We start from the raw sequence: 16,482 nt of genomic DNA on the forward strand, positions 1-16,482 counted from the left end.
TGTGAGCCCAGGACCAGCCATGCAGTCCGAAGGAGCAGAAGGAAAAGGGCTTCATCTGCTCCCACAGTTCAGTGTCCTGGGAGAGGGGTCTGTGGAGGCCAGTGGCATGGGCAGATCTCTGGGCATGAGGCCACTAAGTCCTGGGTTGGAGGCTGGGGTCTGAAGCAGAAGGCCAGCCCTGGCCCTGCATGGTCCTCCCTAAGCCAGTAGGGGAGGGGTACCCTCGTTGATGGCGTGAGGGAAAGACTTGTAAAAGAGCCAAGAAATAACTGGCCCTGACCCTTCCTGGGCCACATTCCCCCTTGGAGAGAGGAGAGGGAGCCTCTGCCTCTCTCTACCTCCTGCCCTCAGTGAAGTCCTTCTACTCTCTCATGCCTACAGAAGAGCCAATCCGGCTGCTGCGGGAGGTGGTGCTGTTGACAGATGACCGCAACCTGCGTGTGAAGGCACTGACGAGGAATGTGCCTGTGCGGGACATCCCAGCCTTCCTCACGTGGGCCCAGGTGGGCTGAGGGGGCCACACTGGGGACCCCCCCCCATGGAACCATTCCTGAGAGGCCACCAGGCGCCCAGTGTAGCACCGAAGATGCCCACGTGCCTGAGCCACCAATCCACCCAGACAATAAACCATCCTCTTCCAACCCACACCGTGGCCATGCTGTGGGGGAGCTGCTCCTCACAGAGCCCCTCCTGAGGGTCGGGCGGAAGCTGCTGGGACCCTCCTGGGCTGCCAAGATTTAGCAGAGAGGTGGCTGGCTGCAGTGACAGCAGGTGGGTGAGCCAGACAGGCCGCCCATGATTTCAGCCTTTCTCCCTCCCCCTGTCTAGTTCAAGGGCTTGCAGAAGGCCTCCTCAGCCCAGGGACTCAGCCACTCTCTCAGCTGGAGATAGAGCAGGGGATTGCATTTCCATCAGGTGCAGGTGAAACGATGGGTCCTTTTAATCTTCACAACCTCTGTCCTCAATGTGTCCCAAGAGGCTTTGGTCATGCCATGAAGAGAGTGCCCAGGGTGTGTCTTCTCTGGACACCATGTCCCCAACAGCAGCCCTAGGCCCCACCTTTTGTACCCCCTGCCCAAACACACATCCATCACTGCTCTTCTTCCTGTCCTTATCATTCTGGGTCCATTACACTTTGCCACTCATTCTCCCTTGGATGGTCATGGGTCTAGAGGGAAGGGACATCTGGTCTCAGGCTCATGCTTCCTGGGTGGCCTTTGCCTGCTCCTCTCCCTCATTGGCCTTCCTTTTGCTCTAGTTCCCATTTCACAAAATTTCTTCAGACTCTTCTCAGTTCCCCCCCCTCCTCTCAGCTCCCTCCCTCCCTCCCTCCTGAATCATCCCCTTATCCTCATTCCCTTTCCTGTTGACCCCTCTTACCTCCCTCACATTCTTCACCTCAGGTCCTTGCCATGGGGGTTCCCACTCTGACTCTTTCTCCTCTGGTACCTCTTCCTCCTCTGTGGCAGGAACCTAATAAAGCTTTCCTGCCTTGGCCTTCTTTCTCAGGCCCCTGTGCTCTGAGAAACTTCCAGGTCCTGCAGCCCAGTCTGAGGTAGGGCGGCCAGTGCTTGAGAGGGGCATTGCCTATCCTGGAGTGTACACCATTTTTAGCTTTGACCTGGAAGAAAGAATTTGACAGGGGACCTTTTGGCCTTTGAGGTTTTGGTTACCTCTTTAGCTGGCACCTGTGTCCCAAGACTCATTCACGGGGCTTCCTACTGGAAATGGGTTCTCCCAAACCTGGGACAGGGATGAAAGGAACTCGGAGGAAGACAAGACTTTGAGGAGGATCCAGGAGTAAATTTTGATGGGATCAGAGAGGGCATCCCTCTGAGCTCCCTGTCTGGACTGTACAGCCTTCCCAGAGGATGGGAGCAAAGCTGTACCTACCTCCCTGAGGCCCGAGACTATACCAGGAGGAGGAGGTACTGTGCAGGAGAGCCACCAGTGGTTTGGGGGTATGAAGTCCCCCAGGACCTCAGAAGACTGGCTCTTTGGGGTACAGGGTCCCGGATTCTCCTGTGAGATCCTCTCCCCTGGATGAAGGCCAATGACTAGGTGGGTGGGAGACCCAGCTCTCTTTTCTGTCCCATTTGCAGCACTGGTTTTGTTTTCCTTAATAAATTTTTAGTTATGAACATGCCTGACCTCTTGCCCATCTGTCTCTGGGACTGGGGAGGGAAGAAGGTCCCAAGCCTCTCTGCACCTGTATGAGGGTGCACATCGGGCCCCTCCACCCACCCAGGTCCTTATGCAGGGCGGAAGAGAGCAGCAGGGTCCAGGGTCCTTGGTTACTGCTTTATTGCTGTTTGGTTCGAGTATAGAAAATGGAAGCGGCTCTGGAAGAGCCTGTGTACAAGGTAGGAAATATACAAACGGGGAGGAGGGAGCTAAAGAGACCACATTCCAGCCCAGCCCAGCCTGGGCTCCGGGTGGGGGGCCGCCCGGGGCGCATGCAATAAATATGGTCCGGGGCCCCAGGGAAAGGAGGGATGGGGAGGACACTGCGGGAGTGGGAGACCGGTAGGCCAGGGCTGTCTCAGCCCTCTGACTCCAGAGGGAGGGAAGGGTTGGCCCTGGGGCTAGTGCCACTTGTGCAAAATGAGGAGCTTCACATTATCAGTCCCGGGGCGGGCGGGAGCAGGGGGTGGGGGGCCCTCCGGCCGGCTCAGTCCCCTCCCCGCTCCCTAACTCTGCCCGACGCTCCGACCCCAGCGGGGAGATTCACAGTGAGAATGGGTGTGGTCGCAAGGGCCGGAGGTAGGGCCGGGAGCGCCCCAACAGTGACACCCCTCCCTCCAAGAGCAGCACGGAGCCGGGGGAGGGGGCCGACGAACCACAGGAAGAGGCGGAGAAGGGCGGGGGTCTCCTTTGGTCAAAGCTGATATCAAAAATATAAATCTCCCTTCCCCCATCCCACCCCCGTCCCGGGGTTTCACCCCCACCCCCACCCCCGGGCTAAGGCACAAAGCAGTGAGGCCAGGTGGGGCCGCCGCCACTGCGGCGATGCTGCCGCTGCTACTACAGTTGTCCGGGCGCGGGGTGCCTGCTCGCGCTGCCACCGCCGTTCCCCGGGGACGCGGGCCGGGGCCACGCGGCGGCGACGAGGCGGGCCGGCAGGAGGCGCTCTAGGTGGGGGAAAAACGGTCGATGGTCCGGCCGTCGGGTCCCGCGGCCAGGTGCGCTCCCTGGCTCAGCACCTCGGCCGCCTTGTCCGGGCTGAGGCCCAGCTCCGCGGTGAACTTGGCCAGCGGGTAGAGGCTCTCGAGCGCCACCTTGGGGTCGTGCAGGAAGTGCGTGGTCTGCGCCAGCAGCTCGGCCGCGGCTGCCTTGTCCTGCTGCTTCAGGCTCAGCTGTTCTGCCGTGAGTCGGGCCACAGCAAAGACGCCCTCGGGGAAGTCGAGCTTGCCCTTGCCGTCGGGGCCGGGGACGCCGGGTAGCCCCCCCAACCCCGCCAGAGCCCCAGCTGCGCCTGCCGCGCCACCCACGGCGTGCATCTTCATGTGGCTGATGAGGTTGCGTTGCTGCGCGAACTTGCCGCCGCACACCTGGCACTCGTAGGGCTTCTCGCCCGAGTGTATGCGCATGTGCTCGGTGAGGCGGTACTGGCGCGTGAAGCGCATGCCGCACGCGTCGCACGCGAAGGGCTTGAGACCCAGGTGGCTGCGCATGTGGCGCGTCATGGTTCCGCGCTGCGTGAACTTCTTCCCGCAGATGGTGCACGGATAGGGCCGGGTCAACCAGTGCGTCTTCTCGTGCTGCCGCAGCGTGGCCGGGTCCTTGTAGCTCTTGTCGCACGACGCGCAGCGGTACGGCCGCAGCAGCTCGCCCAGGCCGCCCGGAGCCCCAGCGACCTTGTCCCCACTGCCTCCAAAAGGGGGCCCCAAGCCGGCGGCCCCCGCGGCTACCTCGGCCGCCTCGGCCCTGCCATACAGCGCCTCCTCCTCCTCCACGTGAGCTTCCACGTGTGCATTCAGCTGCTCCGAGCTGGGGAAGCCCTTGCCGCACGGGATGCACACGTACAGGTTGTCGCCGAAGCTCTCGGGCTCGCCGTAAGCCAGGTGCGGGCACGGGTAGCCCTCGAGGTGGCCGCCTGGAGGGCTGGGGTCCTCGCTGCTGCCTGTCTCCTCGCTGCTGCTCTTGTAGTCGTCGCCGTCGCCGCCCGCGCCTGGCCCGTCCAGGCTGCCCTGGTAGCGCGGCGGCGCCAGGCCCAGCGGGGGTACCCCGGGCGAGGCGGCTGGGTCCCCGCCGCGCTCCTCACAGCGCTCGCTGGGGGAGCCGCGCTCCCGGCCCAGCTCGTCGCCGTAACTGCCCAGGCCTGGCTCGTGCTTCATCCAGCGGTAGAGGAGGCTGGGCCCGTCGGGGCGGCCCGGGGGCTCGGGTCCCGGGCTGCCGCCGCCGCCACGGAACGGGTCCGGCGGCGGTACGGCCTCCTCCAGCTTCTGGAAGGGCAGCGGCGGCAGCGGCGGCAGGGCGAGCTGTGGCTCCTTGTAGGCAGCGGGGCCGGCACTGGGAGGGCTGTCTGGGCGGGAGGGCAGGTCGCGCTCGCCCGGCGGCCGCTCAGGAGGCGCGGAGCCCGGCGGGCTCTTCTTGGACAGGTCCAGGCCGCAGAGCGGGGAGCAGCGGCGCTCCGGGGCGCAGAGTGCGGAGGCCGGGCCGGGGCCCGAGGCGTACAGCTCCGCGCAGTGGGTGTTCACAGCGGCCTCGGGGCCCGAAGACGGCTCGCCCGAGGGCGGCGGCGGAGGCCCAGCCGGGGACGAGTAGCAAGCCTGGATGACGGGCGTGGCGGCCCGAAGGCCCCGGCCCGGCCTCCCGTAGGGTGCGTAGCCGCCGCCGCCGCCGCCGCCGCCCCGCAGGTGGCAGTACTTGCCGTGGCGCTTGAGGCGCTTCTTACACAGCGCCACGAGGTCGGGGATCTGCAGGTAGCTGGCGGCGGCCAGCACGGCGCCCAGGCTCGGCTCAGCCCCCGGGGCCACGGCCGCCGCCGCCGCCGCCTCTGCGCCATCAGCCAGGCGGCCGGTGTAGATGAAGTCCAGCACCAGGCGGAACACCGCCGGGCTCACCATGTCATGGTCCAGGTTGAGCAGGTTGTCATGCACCACCAAGGACTTGAGGTAGGCGCTGCTGGCCGCCAGCACGTTCTTGTGCGCGCGGAAGAGGGCGTTCTGCACCACGATGATCACGTCGCACAAGAACCCCTTGGTGCGCTGGTTGTTGAGCTGCAGCAGCAGCTGCCTCGAGTGGCCCGGCGCCTCCATCGTGTCCAGCATCGTCTGCCCAGCACACTCTCCTGCAGGGACACACCGCAGCCGGGTCAGAGCCTCACCCGAGCCCTCGAGCCCTCGCTGCCAGGATCCAACCCGGCGCTTCTCCCCCCAACTTCCCCTTCCCCTCAGCTCGGCTGGGGCATCGCGCGCGGCGGCCTAGGCGCTGGCAGAGGGGTCGGCGGCCTCCTGGTGTGGAAGCCTGGGCCGGTGGCCTGCACCAGAAGGCATAGGCGAGTGGCTGGTGGAGAGGAGGCCAGGCTGGACCGCTCGCCCAGGCCCGGCTGGCACCGGGCACACAGGCTGGGGTCTGGGGACTTCCGAGGAGAACACTGTTTGGGGGAAGTGACCCCTTCGGAGACAGTTACCGGATTTGAGGAAAATGTCCGCTTCAGGAAAAGTCATTCAGGGCTGAGAAGTCTGCCCAATTGGGATACAAGGGAGCCGAGTAAAAAGCGCCTCCCGCCTCGGGAGAAGTTGCCCCAGCTGGGGGAAGTGATCCCGTGGAGGGGTGCGCGGTGCCCGCCGTGGCGCCGCCCTGCCCGGGGGCTGTCAGGCCTTCAGTTGGGGCCCGGGCGCGGCCGCGGCGCGGGGAGCGGAGGCAGAGGCTGCGGTGGCGGCAGAACACGAAGGCCGGCCCCGGCGCGGGGAGGGCGTTATATCGGGGCAGGAGGCTGAGGCAGGAAGCAGGTGGGGGGGAGGGGGGAGCCACGCAGCTCCCAGGGGAGGGAGGGGGCAGCGCCCCGGGCGGGCACGGCGCACAGCCGGCTGCGGCCCTGACCCTGGCCTGCGCCCCACCCGCGTCCTGGCCCCGGTCTCGGCCTCAGCTCTGCATTCGCGGGCCCCGGCGCCTCCCTCCCCAGCTCCCTTCGGCCCCTTCTCCACGGGAACTCCGCCGCCCCAAACTTGGGGAAAAGTTTCCCAACTTCAGACAGGCCGGGAGAAGCGGGCCAGCCCCAGTCCCTCGACTCCCAGCTTTTCCTCTCGGCTCCCAATTTCGGCAGCCAGGCGGCCCTGGGGCCTGAGCGGAGCTCGGCGCTCCCCTGCCCGCTCGTTCGCCGGCCCACCCTGCTCCCCTCCTGGCCCGCAGGGCCTCGCGGCCCGTTACCTGCGGCCGCAACCCGACCCGGCTTCCCTGCCCGTGGCGGTGGCAGCTCCCAGCCGGCGCCCCACCCGCCCCGCTGCCAGGCGCCGAGCTGTGCCAGGGCAGCGCCCCTGCCAGCCCCGCCCGCCAGCTCCCCTTCCCTTCCCTTCGCCTCTCCGGCCCATGTGCGGGCAGAGTCGGGCCCGGGCCGCTGACCCCGCCGTGAACTCGGCGCGGAGCAGCGGCCCGGCGGTCCCGAGTCCTCTAGGGGCGACACCCGGAGTCCTGGACGCCAGCCGCGTTGGGGCGCCCAGGCCGAAGGATGCGCCCGAGGCGGCCAGCGCGTAAGGACCGGGCCGTCCGGATCCCCTGTCCCTTCTGGTCCCGAGGTTGAGGACCCACCTGGGGGGCATGTCGGAAGCCCCGGGCCCGGCTGCCGGCGGATCCAGGGGGGACGTGGCTGTGCTGCCCTCCGCCCGCCGGGGCCCCGGTCGGTCTGTCCTGCTGGTCCGTCCTCCCCGCGTCCTGGTCGCGTCTCAGCCCCGCCGCGCTTTCCGCACACTCTTATCTGGAGCGGCCCGGGCCGGCACGCGCTGCTGCAGCTATGGCGCCACCTCGCGGCCGTGCGGGGCTTTACGCGACACAGTCGCGACCTCCCTACCGCGCACCTGGGTTGGGCTGGAGGCTCACAGATGTGGAGCCGGAGCCGGAGCCGGAGCCGGACCCGGGAGAGGCCTGTATTCGCAGGCTCACTCTCCCAGAGGTGCCCCGTGAGGACCCAGTATGCCCCGGAACCTCGAGCGCCACAAACTCTGGGGTTTTGAGCTAAACTTTCCCATGTACCTATTTCTAGATTCTCACATTGCCTCGGTGTGAAGTCCTGCCCGCAAGGAGGGGACTCTGGTGGCAAGTAGACGAGGGGAGGGAGATTACAGAAGTCCTAAGAAGAAAGTGGACAAGATCTCGGGGAGCGCCTCCTTAGACATTCCTGGCTGGGACTGTCCGTTTATACCCGCCGCACCCCCAACACGCCCACCTTCATTCAGCCACACGGGTTCAGGTGTGCACAGAATAAACCCATTCGCACCCAGACCTCTCCGGGCACTGACACCTGCGGGCGCGCATGTTGGCGCCCCCTCCCCTTCCCCCCGCCCCCCCCCCCCCCCCCCGGCTCTCTGGGATAGTCCAGAGGCTGTCACGTAGGGCCTTCCATGAGCCTGGGCAGGGCTGTTACCCAAACAGCTTGCCCTGAACTTTGGAGGTCTCTGGAGGGAACTCCGGATATTCGACTGGGAAAGGCTGGACAGCGCCTCCTGGGGATCCCGCAGAAGCGACCCCCCCCCCGCAGTCCCCAGGTTCCCCGCGTGAGCCATTTCGAGGGACCTGCTTGCGCTACCTCGTCTCCAACCCCCTGACCCGAAACGTGACCGCAGGGACTGCAGCCCGGGATCCCCTGGCAAGGTTCTGCCTCCCACGTGAAGGCCCGGCTCTGGCAGGTGACGCCCTCTGGGAGGGAGGGGACCCCGCTCTGGCGCGTGGGCACGCGCACCGCTACCCCGGAAGCGGCCCCGCCTGCCCCCCTCCGCGCTGCATCGGGCCTGTGGTGAGCGCCGGGTCTCCGCGGCCCACGCAGCGCCTCCTCCCCGCACCTCCTGACCCCGGCCCACACGCCGGGGGGTGGGAGCGGGTCCCCGAGAACGCTTGCGGCTTCTGATTGGCTGCGCCTCCCTCAGCCGCCGCGCGCGAGAAGCTGGGGCGCAGCGTTACCATGGTAACCGCTGAGGTTCGCGCAGATCCCGGCTCGCTCAGGCCTCGGCGAGCTTAGCAACGGCGCGGGCTGCGGGGCTGGTGGGTGCGGTGCGCGCCGCCCCTCGCGCCATCCTCCACCCCGGCGCCCCCGCCAGAGGTAGTAGCTGAGTCACTCATTGAGGGGCCGCCTGCGCAGCCGCTCGCGGTCCCCGACGGACAGTAAGGTCTCCGGCGCCCCCCAGAGGCTCTCTCTTTCCTCCGCTAACGTCTTCAGGCCTTGGGGGCCAGGTGGTGGTTGTCGGTTCCCGCTGGTTCTCCTGACTCCCACCGCGTCCCGACCCTGTCCTCACCCTGTTTCTACTCTGTGTTCTGGGTTCATTTTATTCCAGCCCTCTCCATCTACCCATGGTCTCCTCACTAGGGTTGCAGGGAGATTCCAAGAAGCTTCCGGTGGGTCATCTTGGCCGCGGAGTGGATGTGTTGTGCGCTGAAGGGGAAAAAGGTGTACGGAGTGCTAGAGAAAGGCGGGAAGGCTCCTCGGAGGAAGTGCTCTTAGGACTGGGCTTTGATGGGTGAATAGGAGTTCTTCCCCTAGACAGAAGGCAGTCCTGGAGAAGAGAACCACAGGGACGAAGGCTGGAGGCAAAAGAAAAAAAGTTGGTGGGCGGACTCCAGGAGGTTAGATTCCAAATGTTGTGCAGGACCTCTCCGACTTCGTTTCTGCTGTAATCTTTTATCCTTTTGAAAGGACCAGATCCTAGCCCCACAAGGAGCCCCTCAGCCCAGTTTCACCTTTGTACAGTGTCCCCTGTGCCCACTGTCTTTGTTCTTCCTCAACACTCTCCCCAGATCCCCACTCCCTGAATTAACTCATTGACCCTATTTCTACCATCAGACTGTCTGTCTGTCAGGCTGTCTGTCTGATATATATCAGTATGGGAGGGTCTCTCAGACCTGCGAACCCCTCCTCCTGCCCGCTGCCTTCCTGTGGACTTCACACTTCTTCAGCCTGTGATCTTTCCCTCCCTCCCTTGCAACCACCCACCCTACTAAGGTGGCCCTGCTCCCCCCCACCACGTACACACACAATCCATCTTCTTTCTCTGAACACATTCACGCTCCTCCATTTAGAACTTTCCTCAGTTGATGGAGCCACACTCAAGTCTTTCTCCTGCTCTTGTTCAGGGAAGTTCTGCACCATATGGCGTAGGGTCTTCCTGTCAATTCATACCTCCAGAAACTCTAACTCCTTCAGGAAGTGGTCTTGCCTCTCCACCCTCTGGAGATCCCTCGCTATCAAGCTGCTGAGCCCTTGGTCTTCCTCACTCATTAGCACCCTCATAGGAGCTCTGCCAGTGCCCACAAATGGGTCCTGAACGCAGTCTGCTTGGTGCCAGGCTCTGAAACTGGCACTGCCAACCTGTCCTCCTCCCCTCTCTTTGTGGAGGCTTCCTCTTCCACTCACCCCCTTCTCCTGCCACCTTTCCCCCAACTACCCCCAGAGAGGAACCCCTTGCTCATGGCCAGAGAGGGCAAGCCACCCTTCTCAACTTTTCCGGGGTCTCCAGCTCCTGACTGGGACCTAGACCCCCCTATTTCTTCTCCACCCAGACCCCTACAAAGCCTCTGAGAGCCCTGGGCGCCCCTACTGTTCTTCCCCTATGTCCCTGACGCCAGAGCTCTAGATGTTGCTTTGGGGGGCTCAGCAGGTCCACCCCAGGGTGACGACACTGAAGGTGGCCATGCGGGGTGTAACGCCACCGAAGGTTATCTTGTGACGTCACAGCCGTCGGGTCCAGGAACTGAGAAGTGGGAGTGAGGGGCTACTGGGCGAGCCCCTCGGAAGGCCGGGGGAGAGTGGGACTGCACCCCCGTGTCCCAGAGTCAGTAGAGGTGTAACTGGCCACCCGCCCTCCCCGCACTAGGCTCCCGCCGGCCCCCAGCCTGCAGTTCCGGAAAGTTAACCCTTTGTAGACCGGTACAGGGGCCGGCTCCCCTCCCTGTTCTTGCTTCCGTGTGCCCTCCTCCCCCTCCCAACTCCCCGTCGCCTTTGTCCCCTCCCAACCCCCCGCCTCGCCACTATAAATAGCCGCTCTTCCCGTTTCCTAAATTCCCTGCTGACGTCGGCAGCGCGTCAGTGTGTAGGAGCGGCGGCCGCATGAATGAGCCGCCGCACGAGTACTACGCGCGCCTATAAAAGCAGCCGCGCCAGCGGTGCTGCGGGCGGCGAGCGGGAGCGGGCGCGCTGCGGCCCGACAGGTAAGCGGGACTGACCGACCGACGGGCTACAGATGGACCGATGCACGGACACGGATGGGAGGGCCATGAGGAGACCGGCAGACGGCAGGTTGAGGGGCCCCTACGGGTGGGATTGGGAACAGGGTGGGGGACGAAGATCCCCTCGCAGCTGGTGGAGCCGGGCTGGAGGCGTACCCAGAACCCCGTGCTGCACCTGCCCGCGCCCGGATGAAGACGCAGCCACTTCGGAGAAGCAGCGAAAAGAGGACCGACCCCAGGGTCCCTGCGACATTTCCTAGGGTTCCTGCGCCATCCAAGAAAGTGAGGTTAAGGTGCTGACGCCCCAGAAGACGCGCCCCCACCTCCCCCTCCCCGCAGCGCAGTGACTCAGCCTCGCTACCCCCGGCCGGCGGAGCAGGGCCGCCGGCGAAGGATAGACACCCACCTGCCCGCCGGCCCAGCCGCAGCTCTCTCGGGACCCCCACCCCGCATCCAGCCGGGCTCCCCCTCCCCGTCCCATCCCGTCGGGCTGGTCCCTTTGCGCCCCTGACTTCCCGCTTCTGCGCGAGGAGCTGTCCTCTCAGGACCAGGCGGGGGCGGGGCCTCGGCCGGACTGCCCCGCCTCCCCCACCGAGCTGGGGGGACCCCCTCCCCGCCGCCGGAAGTGCCTCTCCGCAGGGACATATTTGACGTCACAGGGCTTTGACGTCAAGGGCCGCGTGCCTGTCCGCGAGCGCTAGGGCGGAGAAAGGCGGGAGATGCGGGGGAGGAAGAACAGCAGCGCCCCCAGCTGCGGGCGATGGAGGCACCCCCGCCCGGGCAGCGCGCCGGCACCTTGGCTCTAGACTGCTTACTGCCCGGGCCGCCCTCAGTAACAGTCTCCAGTCACGGCCACCGACGCCTGGCTCCGCCCCAGGACCGCGCCCCCGACCCCTCTGTCCCCCAGGATCCCTGAGCCCCGCGCGCGCGGTCCGCGCCGCCGCTGTCCGCGGTGCTGATCCAGCGCGGGCGCTGCCATCCGGCCGTGCAGTCCCTGGTCACCAGAGGCTGCGAGGGGCGGCCGGCTCACAAGCACATCGCACGGCCCCCGAGCCCGCTCCCTATGCGCGTGCTACCCCCGCCAGCCCCCTCCCCAACTCGCTGTCCTGACGTCTGCCTGACTGGAGCTGCCGCGGTGCAGTCAGCAGCGCGCGCCCCGCCCCCGCGTCTCCAGGGCAACCGTGGCTTTCGATTGTTACTGTGGGAACCGGAGGTAACAGTCTACAGCCATGGTCGCCCCGCAGCACGCCCACGCGCCGCGCCGCGCTCAGCCAGCCGGGGATGGGGGAGACCAGGAGCAGGAGGAAGCGGGGGCGGCGAGTCAAGAGCCGATGTACTGCGCGCGGAGGGAGGTGCGGTGTTGGAGGGCGGGCCACTCTCGGGTCTGACTGCTGCGTGTCTACCGAGACAGAAAAGGAAGCACGGGCTGGGGAGCATGTCTGACCGCCGCCTCAGTGACCGTCCTGTTCTCTTAGCTAAGGTTGTAGCCAGGGAACGGCGAGAAAAGGGGTAGTTCTGGGATTTGTGTTATTATTTTTATCTCCTCGATGGGAGGGAGACTGCTGGGACATGAAGGCCTCCTGGGGACTGAAAGGAGTAGAGGGAGTAAAGTTTTCTCATATGCCATAACCGCATTCTCCGGGGAACCCCTCGCTGAGTAGGCAGAAAGCAAGACTAATCCTTGAACCCATTCCCTGGTGGAGTTACAGCCTTCCCTCACTCTTCTCCCCACTCTCTCATCCTCTGATCCATGTAAGATAAGAAGGGTCCCCAACCCACAGGAAGCCAGTGTGCTTGTAAAGTAAACCCGGTAAAACATTGATGTATCAGCAGCCTCACCTCAGTCTGTGCTGGATTCTAAGTCGAGACAGTGTCTCAAATTAGCGCTGCAGTGGGAAAGTGAATATCAGAGGGGCTGAAGAAGTCCTATTGATCCAGTGAAGTGTGAGCAACGACCTCTTCGAAAACACGCGTCTGTCACCTGCCACCGCCAACACTCGCAGGGGCTAACTGATGGATTTCCCTAGGGACTGTGCTGGGAATAAATGGTTAATGCAACCCAGTCATGCCACTCATTAATCCAACTTTTTGTTACCTCTCCCTAATCCCTCTTTGCTAAACTTTTAAGACAATTGGTGCTGGTTTTACAGCTAATCAATGTCCACAAGCTTCCTTCCTCCCATTCAAGGACCCCAAGACTTAAATATACTTGATTCTAGAATCCAGGGGACATCTGTGAGCAGATTATAATGTGTAGTGCACTGGGAAGCAGGAGGTCTATCCTGGCTTCATCACCTACTGGTTATTATTTAAGGAGCCAGGTTGTTTCTGAGCCTTGTGTAAAATGAGGTAATATTCCTTTTTGGCAGACTTGCTCTAAGGATCAAATCAAAAGGTGCATAAAAACCTTTGAAAACTTCAGAATGCTATTTCAATCTTAAGTATTCTATTTAGGCTATTTGTATCTTTTTGAGGGGCTGGTGGCCTTGGGAAGACCCCAGCTCTGGACACTTAGGCAAAATGAACAGGGGAAGGGGGCACATCTTTCTGAGCAGAAGCTCTCAGACTGGGGCTGTTGAGGGGAGCGATTCTTTGCTCAGGGACTCAAGAGCTTTAGGTATCTAAGATAGAGTGAGAAGTCAAAGAGAGAAATGGTAGGTATATTCTAAAGGAACCAAATGGTCTGCAATTTGAACGTATCTGGAGAAAGTGGTCGGTCAGAGGAGGGGTAGAAACCAGAGAACTGACTGTAGAGAGTTTGTTTTTTTTTTTGTTTTGTTTTGTTTTTTTTTTTGTTTTTTTTTTTTTAAGTATCCTGTATCTCATTAAGTGCACCCCATCCCCAAACTTATGTTATGGATTAGAAAGATGAGACCCAGACAGGACATGTAGCCCAACAGTAGTGAATGGTGAGTGGCCTCTGCTTATCCTCTGAGTTGCAGGAGAGAAAACAATGACTAGTAAATATCTCAAGAACATGACTTTTGGATCTGAGTCCAACTTTGGGTAAGTCAACTTCTCTGTGCCTGTTTCCTCAGTTGTGGTATCTACCTCAAGAAATTGTTAAGATTAAATTGGGCAACTCTAAAGGCTCTGCTTTTCACAATATCTGGCATAGTTAGCACTCAATAAATGGTATTCCTATCCTCTGGACCTCATTTCCCCTAGATATAAATTGAAAATATTAGATGGATGACTTTTTAAAAAGGTTTTATTTATTCATGAGAGGCAGAGACATAGGCAGAGGGAGGAGAAGAAGCAGGCTCCCTTCAAGAAGCCCGATGCAGGACTTGATCCCGGGACTCTGGGATCACACCCTGAGCTGAAGGCAGACTCCCAACCCCTGAGCCACCCAGGCGTCCCTAGATGAATGATTCTTAATTGGAGAGATTTCTCCCCCTCCCTAGTGAAGTGCATGAGAATAACATGACAGAGTTTTTTTTTTTTTTTTTTAGCACGTATTTACCAGTTTATTTTCTACTAAGGCAGTGTTTTTTTTTTTAATAAATATTTTATTTATTCATGAGAGACACACACACAGAGAGAGGCAGAGACACAGGCAGAGGGAGAAGCAGGCTTCACGGAGGGAACCCGATCTGAGACTCCATCCAGGGACTCCAGGATCACCCAGAGTCAAAGGCAGACGCTTAACTGCTGAGCCACCCAGGCATCCCAGGCAGTGGTTTTCTTTTTTCTTTTTTTTAAATTTTTTATTTATTTATGATAGTCACACACACACAGAGAGAGAGGCAGAGACACAGGCAGAGGGAGAAGCAGGCTCCACACTGGGAGCCCGACGTGGGATTCGATCCCGGGTCTCCAGGATCGCGCCCTGGGCCAAAGGCAGGCGCCAAACCACTGCGCCACCCAGGGATCCCCCAGGCAGTGGTTTTCAATTATTGTGTTGTGTGGCAACATCCAGGTACAGTTTAGCAAAACATAGATATTCATGAGACACAGAGAGAGAGGCAGAGACACAGGCAAAGGGAAAAACAGGCCCCATGTAGGGAGCCGGATGTGGGACTCGGTCCGGGTCTCCAGGAGCAGGCCCTGGGCTGAAGGTGGTGCTAAACCGCTGAGCCACCTGGGCTGCCCTCCCTCCATTGTTCCTGAAGGACATGACAAGAGAGGATATCTCACTTGTTGGAAACCAGTGGACCATCTCTTTCCTTCTAGGGTGGACATTTTCTGACTCTTGAAGTAGGGGAGAATTCCACTCTGAGCATTGAGCACTTCTGCTCCACCTAATACTGTCTGCTCTACCCTCATCCTTTTAGCCCTGGTTTAAAATTCATTCCCTACTGTATTTTGTTCTCTCTCCTTTAATCCTCACAAAATTCCAAGCAGCAAGAGCTGTGGTAGCAGTTGTCATTTTCACCTCTTGGGACCTTGCTAAAGGGGGCAGCCTAGGACTGCCATGAGGGTGCGTAGGTTCTGAAGTGCAGGTCCACATTTCATTCTCAGCTGCTCATTTCCAGAGAAGCCAGCAATCTGATTTCCTGTGTGTGAAATTCCTAAGATTATAGATACTGTAAATCCAGTATTTTCTAAAATCCTATGGGCCAGATGCAACAGGTCTGCAGGAGTAATTCGGCCCATTTCCAAGTCGCCTCCCCTTGCCAAAGAAGGAATCCCTTTAAAACACCTAAGTGTAAGCAGAGGCAGACTGTGGCAAGGGGGAACCTATCCCATCCCCACTTTCTGCTCTAAAGGACCTAAATCCAGTAAACTGGGTCTGTTTGGGGAGGGGGTTGTTTAACTCCAACTTTTTTTTTTTTTTTAAGATTTTATTTATTCATGAGACACACCGAGAGAGGCAGAGACATAGGTAGAGGGAGAAGCAGGCTCTATGCAGAAGCCCGATGCAGGACTCCCATCTCGGAACTTCAGGATCACGTCTCGAGCCAAAAGCAGATGCTCAACCACTGAGCCCCCCAGGTGCCCCCAACTTTCTTCAAGAAAAACTTAGAAAACTATCTGTGGTAAAGAATTCAGGATTTGGGTTAATTTAAGGGACATTAGTCTGTCTCAGGATGGGCTGTACTATTTGTGTGGTACCCCCTAACCCCAAATCCTACTCCATTACTAAACTTTCTGAGGGCAACCATGCTGGAGGGCTGGACTAGGGCCTCCAGTGATATTCCAGAAAAGGAACAAGGTGGTGAACCTGCAGAAGCAGGGCTGAAATCAGAGAGCAGGGTGGGCCACAGGTGGGGACACTGAGAGTAGGGCCAACAGCTAAAGTGAGAAGGAACAGGGCAGCCCCAGTGGCGCAGCGGTTTAGCGCCGCCTGCAGCCCAGGGTGTGATCCTGGAAACCTGGGATCGAGTCCCACATCAGGCTCCTTGCATGGAGCCTGCTTCTCCCTCTGCCTGTGTCTCTGCCTCTCTGTCTCTCTGTGTTTCTCATGAATAAATAAATAAATAATTCTTTAAAAAAAAAAAAAAAAAAAAGAGAAGGAACAAGTGCACTAGAGTGCGTAGGAACAAATGCACTCTGAAACAGGAGGGGCGGGCAGCCCGGGTGGCTCAGAGGTTTAGCGCCACCTTCAGCCCAGGGCGTGACCCTGGAGGCCCTGGATCGAGTCCCAGTCGGGGTCCCTGCATGGAGCCTGCTTCTCCCTCTGCCTGTGTCTCTGCCTCTCTCTCAATCCGTGTTTCTCATGAATAAATATTAAAAAAAAAAAAAAGAAAGAAAGAAACTGGAGGGGCAGTTAGGCTTTAGATGGATCACTACAGAGTAGCATCAGCTCCAGAAACTGTTTCTGGGCAATTTGCAAAAGGGTTTCTTCTGTGTGGTCCTGGGCCTCTACCCAAGGTCTAGCACCACCCCACACTTGAAACTTATAGTTCAGAGGGGCTAAAGCAGTTCTGGAGGAGAAAGCAGAGAACTCAAGAAGCCAAGAGCTTGACAGAAGGCCAAGAGCTTGACATACAGCCCTCAACAGTCAGGACAGAGGAAGCCTAACTCAGTGGAGGCCAGACAGAAGCTTGCCAGGTGCTCTCATCCCAAAACTGCTCAGAGGTAAATTCTTCCAACTCAGCCACCAAGGCCTCCTTTCCTTCAGCTTGGGGCTTGAGACTGCTACCAAATGTGTGCAGACAT

The 16,482-nt window shown here is 60.5% G+C and overlaps 2 protein-coding genes and 1 long non-coding RNA gene across 14 annotated transcripts in view; 2 read left to right on the forward strand and 1 right to left on the reverse strand.

Annotated features, from left to right (window-relative positions):
* Positions 1 to 2,141, forward strand: part of SMG6 (SMG6 nonsense mediated mRNA decay factor) — a 243,179-nt gene extending 241,038 nt beyond the window's left edge. For all 4 annotated transcript variants that reach the window (XR_012008521.1, XM_072779018.1, XM_072779020.1 and 1 more), the window contains one exon: positions 382 to 2,141. Coding sequence is in view for 3 of the 4 variants with exons in the window: in XM_072779018.1 (XP_072635119.1) it covers positions 382 to 512 (131 nt within the window). In the remaining variant the exon portion in view is untranslated. The remainder of the gene's footprint in view (positions 1 to 381) is intronic.
* Positions 2,142 to 2,287: 146 nt separating this feature from the next.
* Positions 2,288 to 10,937, reverse strand: HIC1 (HIC ZBTB transcriptional repressor 1). 7 transcript variants are annotated; one of them, XM_072779040.1, is made up of 3 exons: positions 10,784 to 10,937; positions 8,119 to 8,736; positions 2,288 to 5,293 (listed from the first exon to the last, which is right to left on the reverse strand). In XM_072779040.1, exon 3 carries the CDS (start codon positions 5,271 to 5,273, stop codon positions 3,132 to 3,134), a length of 2,142 nt encoding a protein of 713 aa, XP_072635141.1. In that variant the 5' UTR covers positions 5,274 to 5,293; positions 8,119 to 8,736; positions 10,784 to 10,937; the 3' UTR covers positions 2,288 to 3,131. The 7 variants fall into 7 exon arrangements, with proteins under 7 accessions (XP_072635141.1, XP_072635140.1, XP_072635139.1 ...); XM_072779039.1 differs by lacking the exon at positions 10,784 to 10,937 and adding an exon at positions 9,332 to 10,003; XM_072779038.1 differs by lacking the exon at positions 10,784 to 10,937 and adding an exon at positions 9,186 to 10,003.
* Positions 10,251 to 12,439, forward strand: LOC140606123 (uncharacterized). Of its 3 annotated transcripts, none has more exons than XR_012008533.1 (2): positions 10,251 to 11,857; positions 12,208 to 12,439. It is a non-coding gene; the product is annotated as an uncharacterized lncRNA (long non-coding RNA). The 3 variants fall into 3 exon arrangements; XR_012008535.1 differs by having other exon boundaries at positions 12,211 to 12,439; XR_012008534.1 differs by having other exon boundaries at positions 12,262 to 12,439.
* Positions 12,440 to 16,482: the final 4,043 nt, after the last annotated feature.

The sequence above is a fragment of the Canis lupus genome, chromosome 16, assembly GCF_048164855.1.
Source record: "Canis lupus baileyi chromosome 16, mCanLup2.hap1, whole genome shotgun sequence".
Classification (NCBI taxonomy): Eukaryota; Metazoa; Chordata; class Mammalia; order Carnivora; family Canidae; genus Canis; species Canis lupus.

Bases quoted from the DNA above. Each gene is read 5' to 3' on its own strand.
- HIC1 (XM_072779036.1), bottom strand. From the start codon at position 5,672: ATGACTTTTCCTGAAGCGGACATTTTCCTCAAATCCG. The intron at 5,294-5,635 runs GTAACTGTCTCC...GTGTCCCTGCAG, and splicing joins GGACATTTTCCTCAAATCCG to GAGAGTGTGCTGGGCAGACG.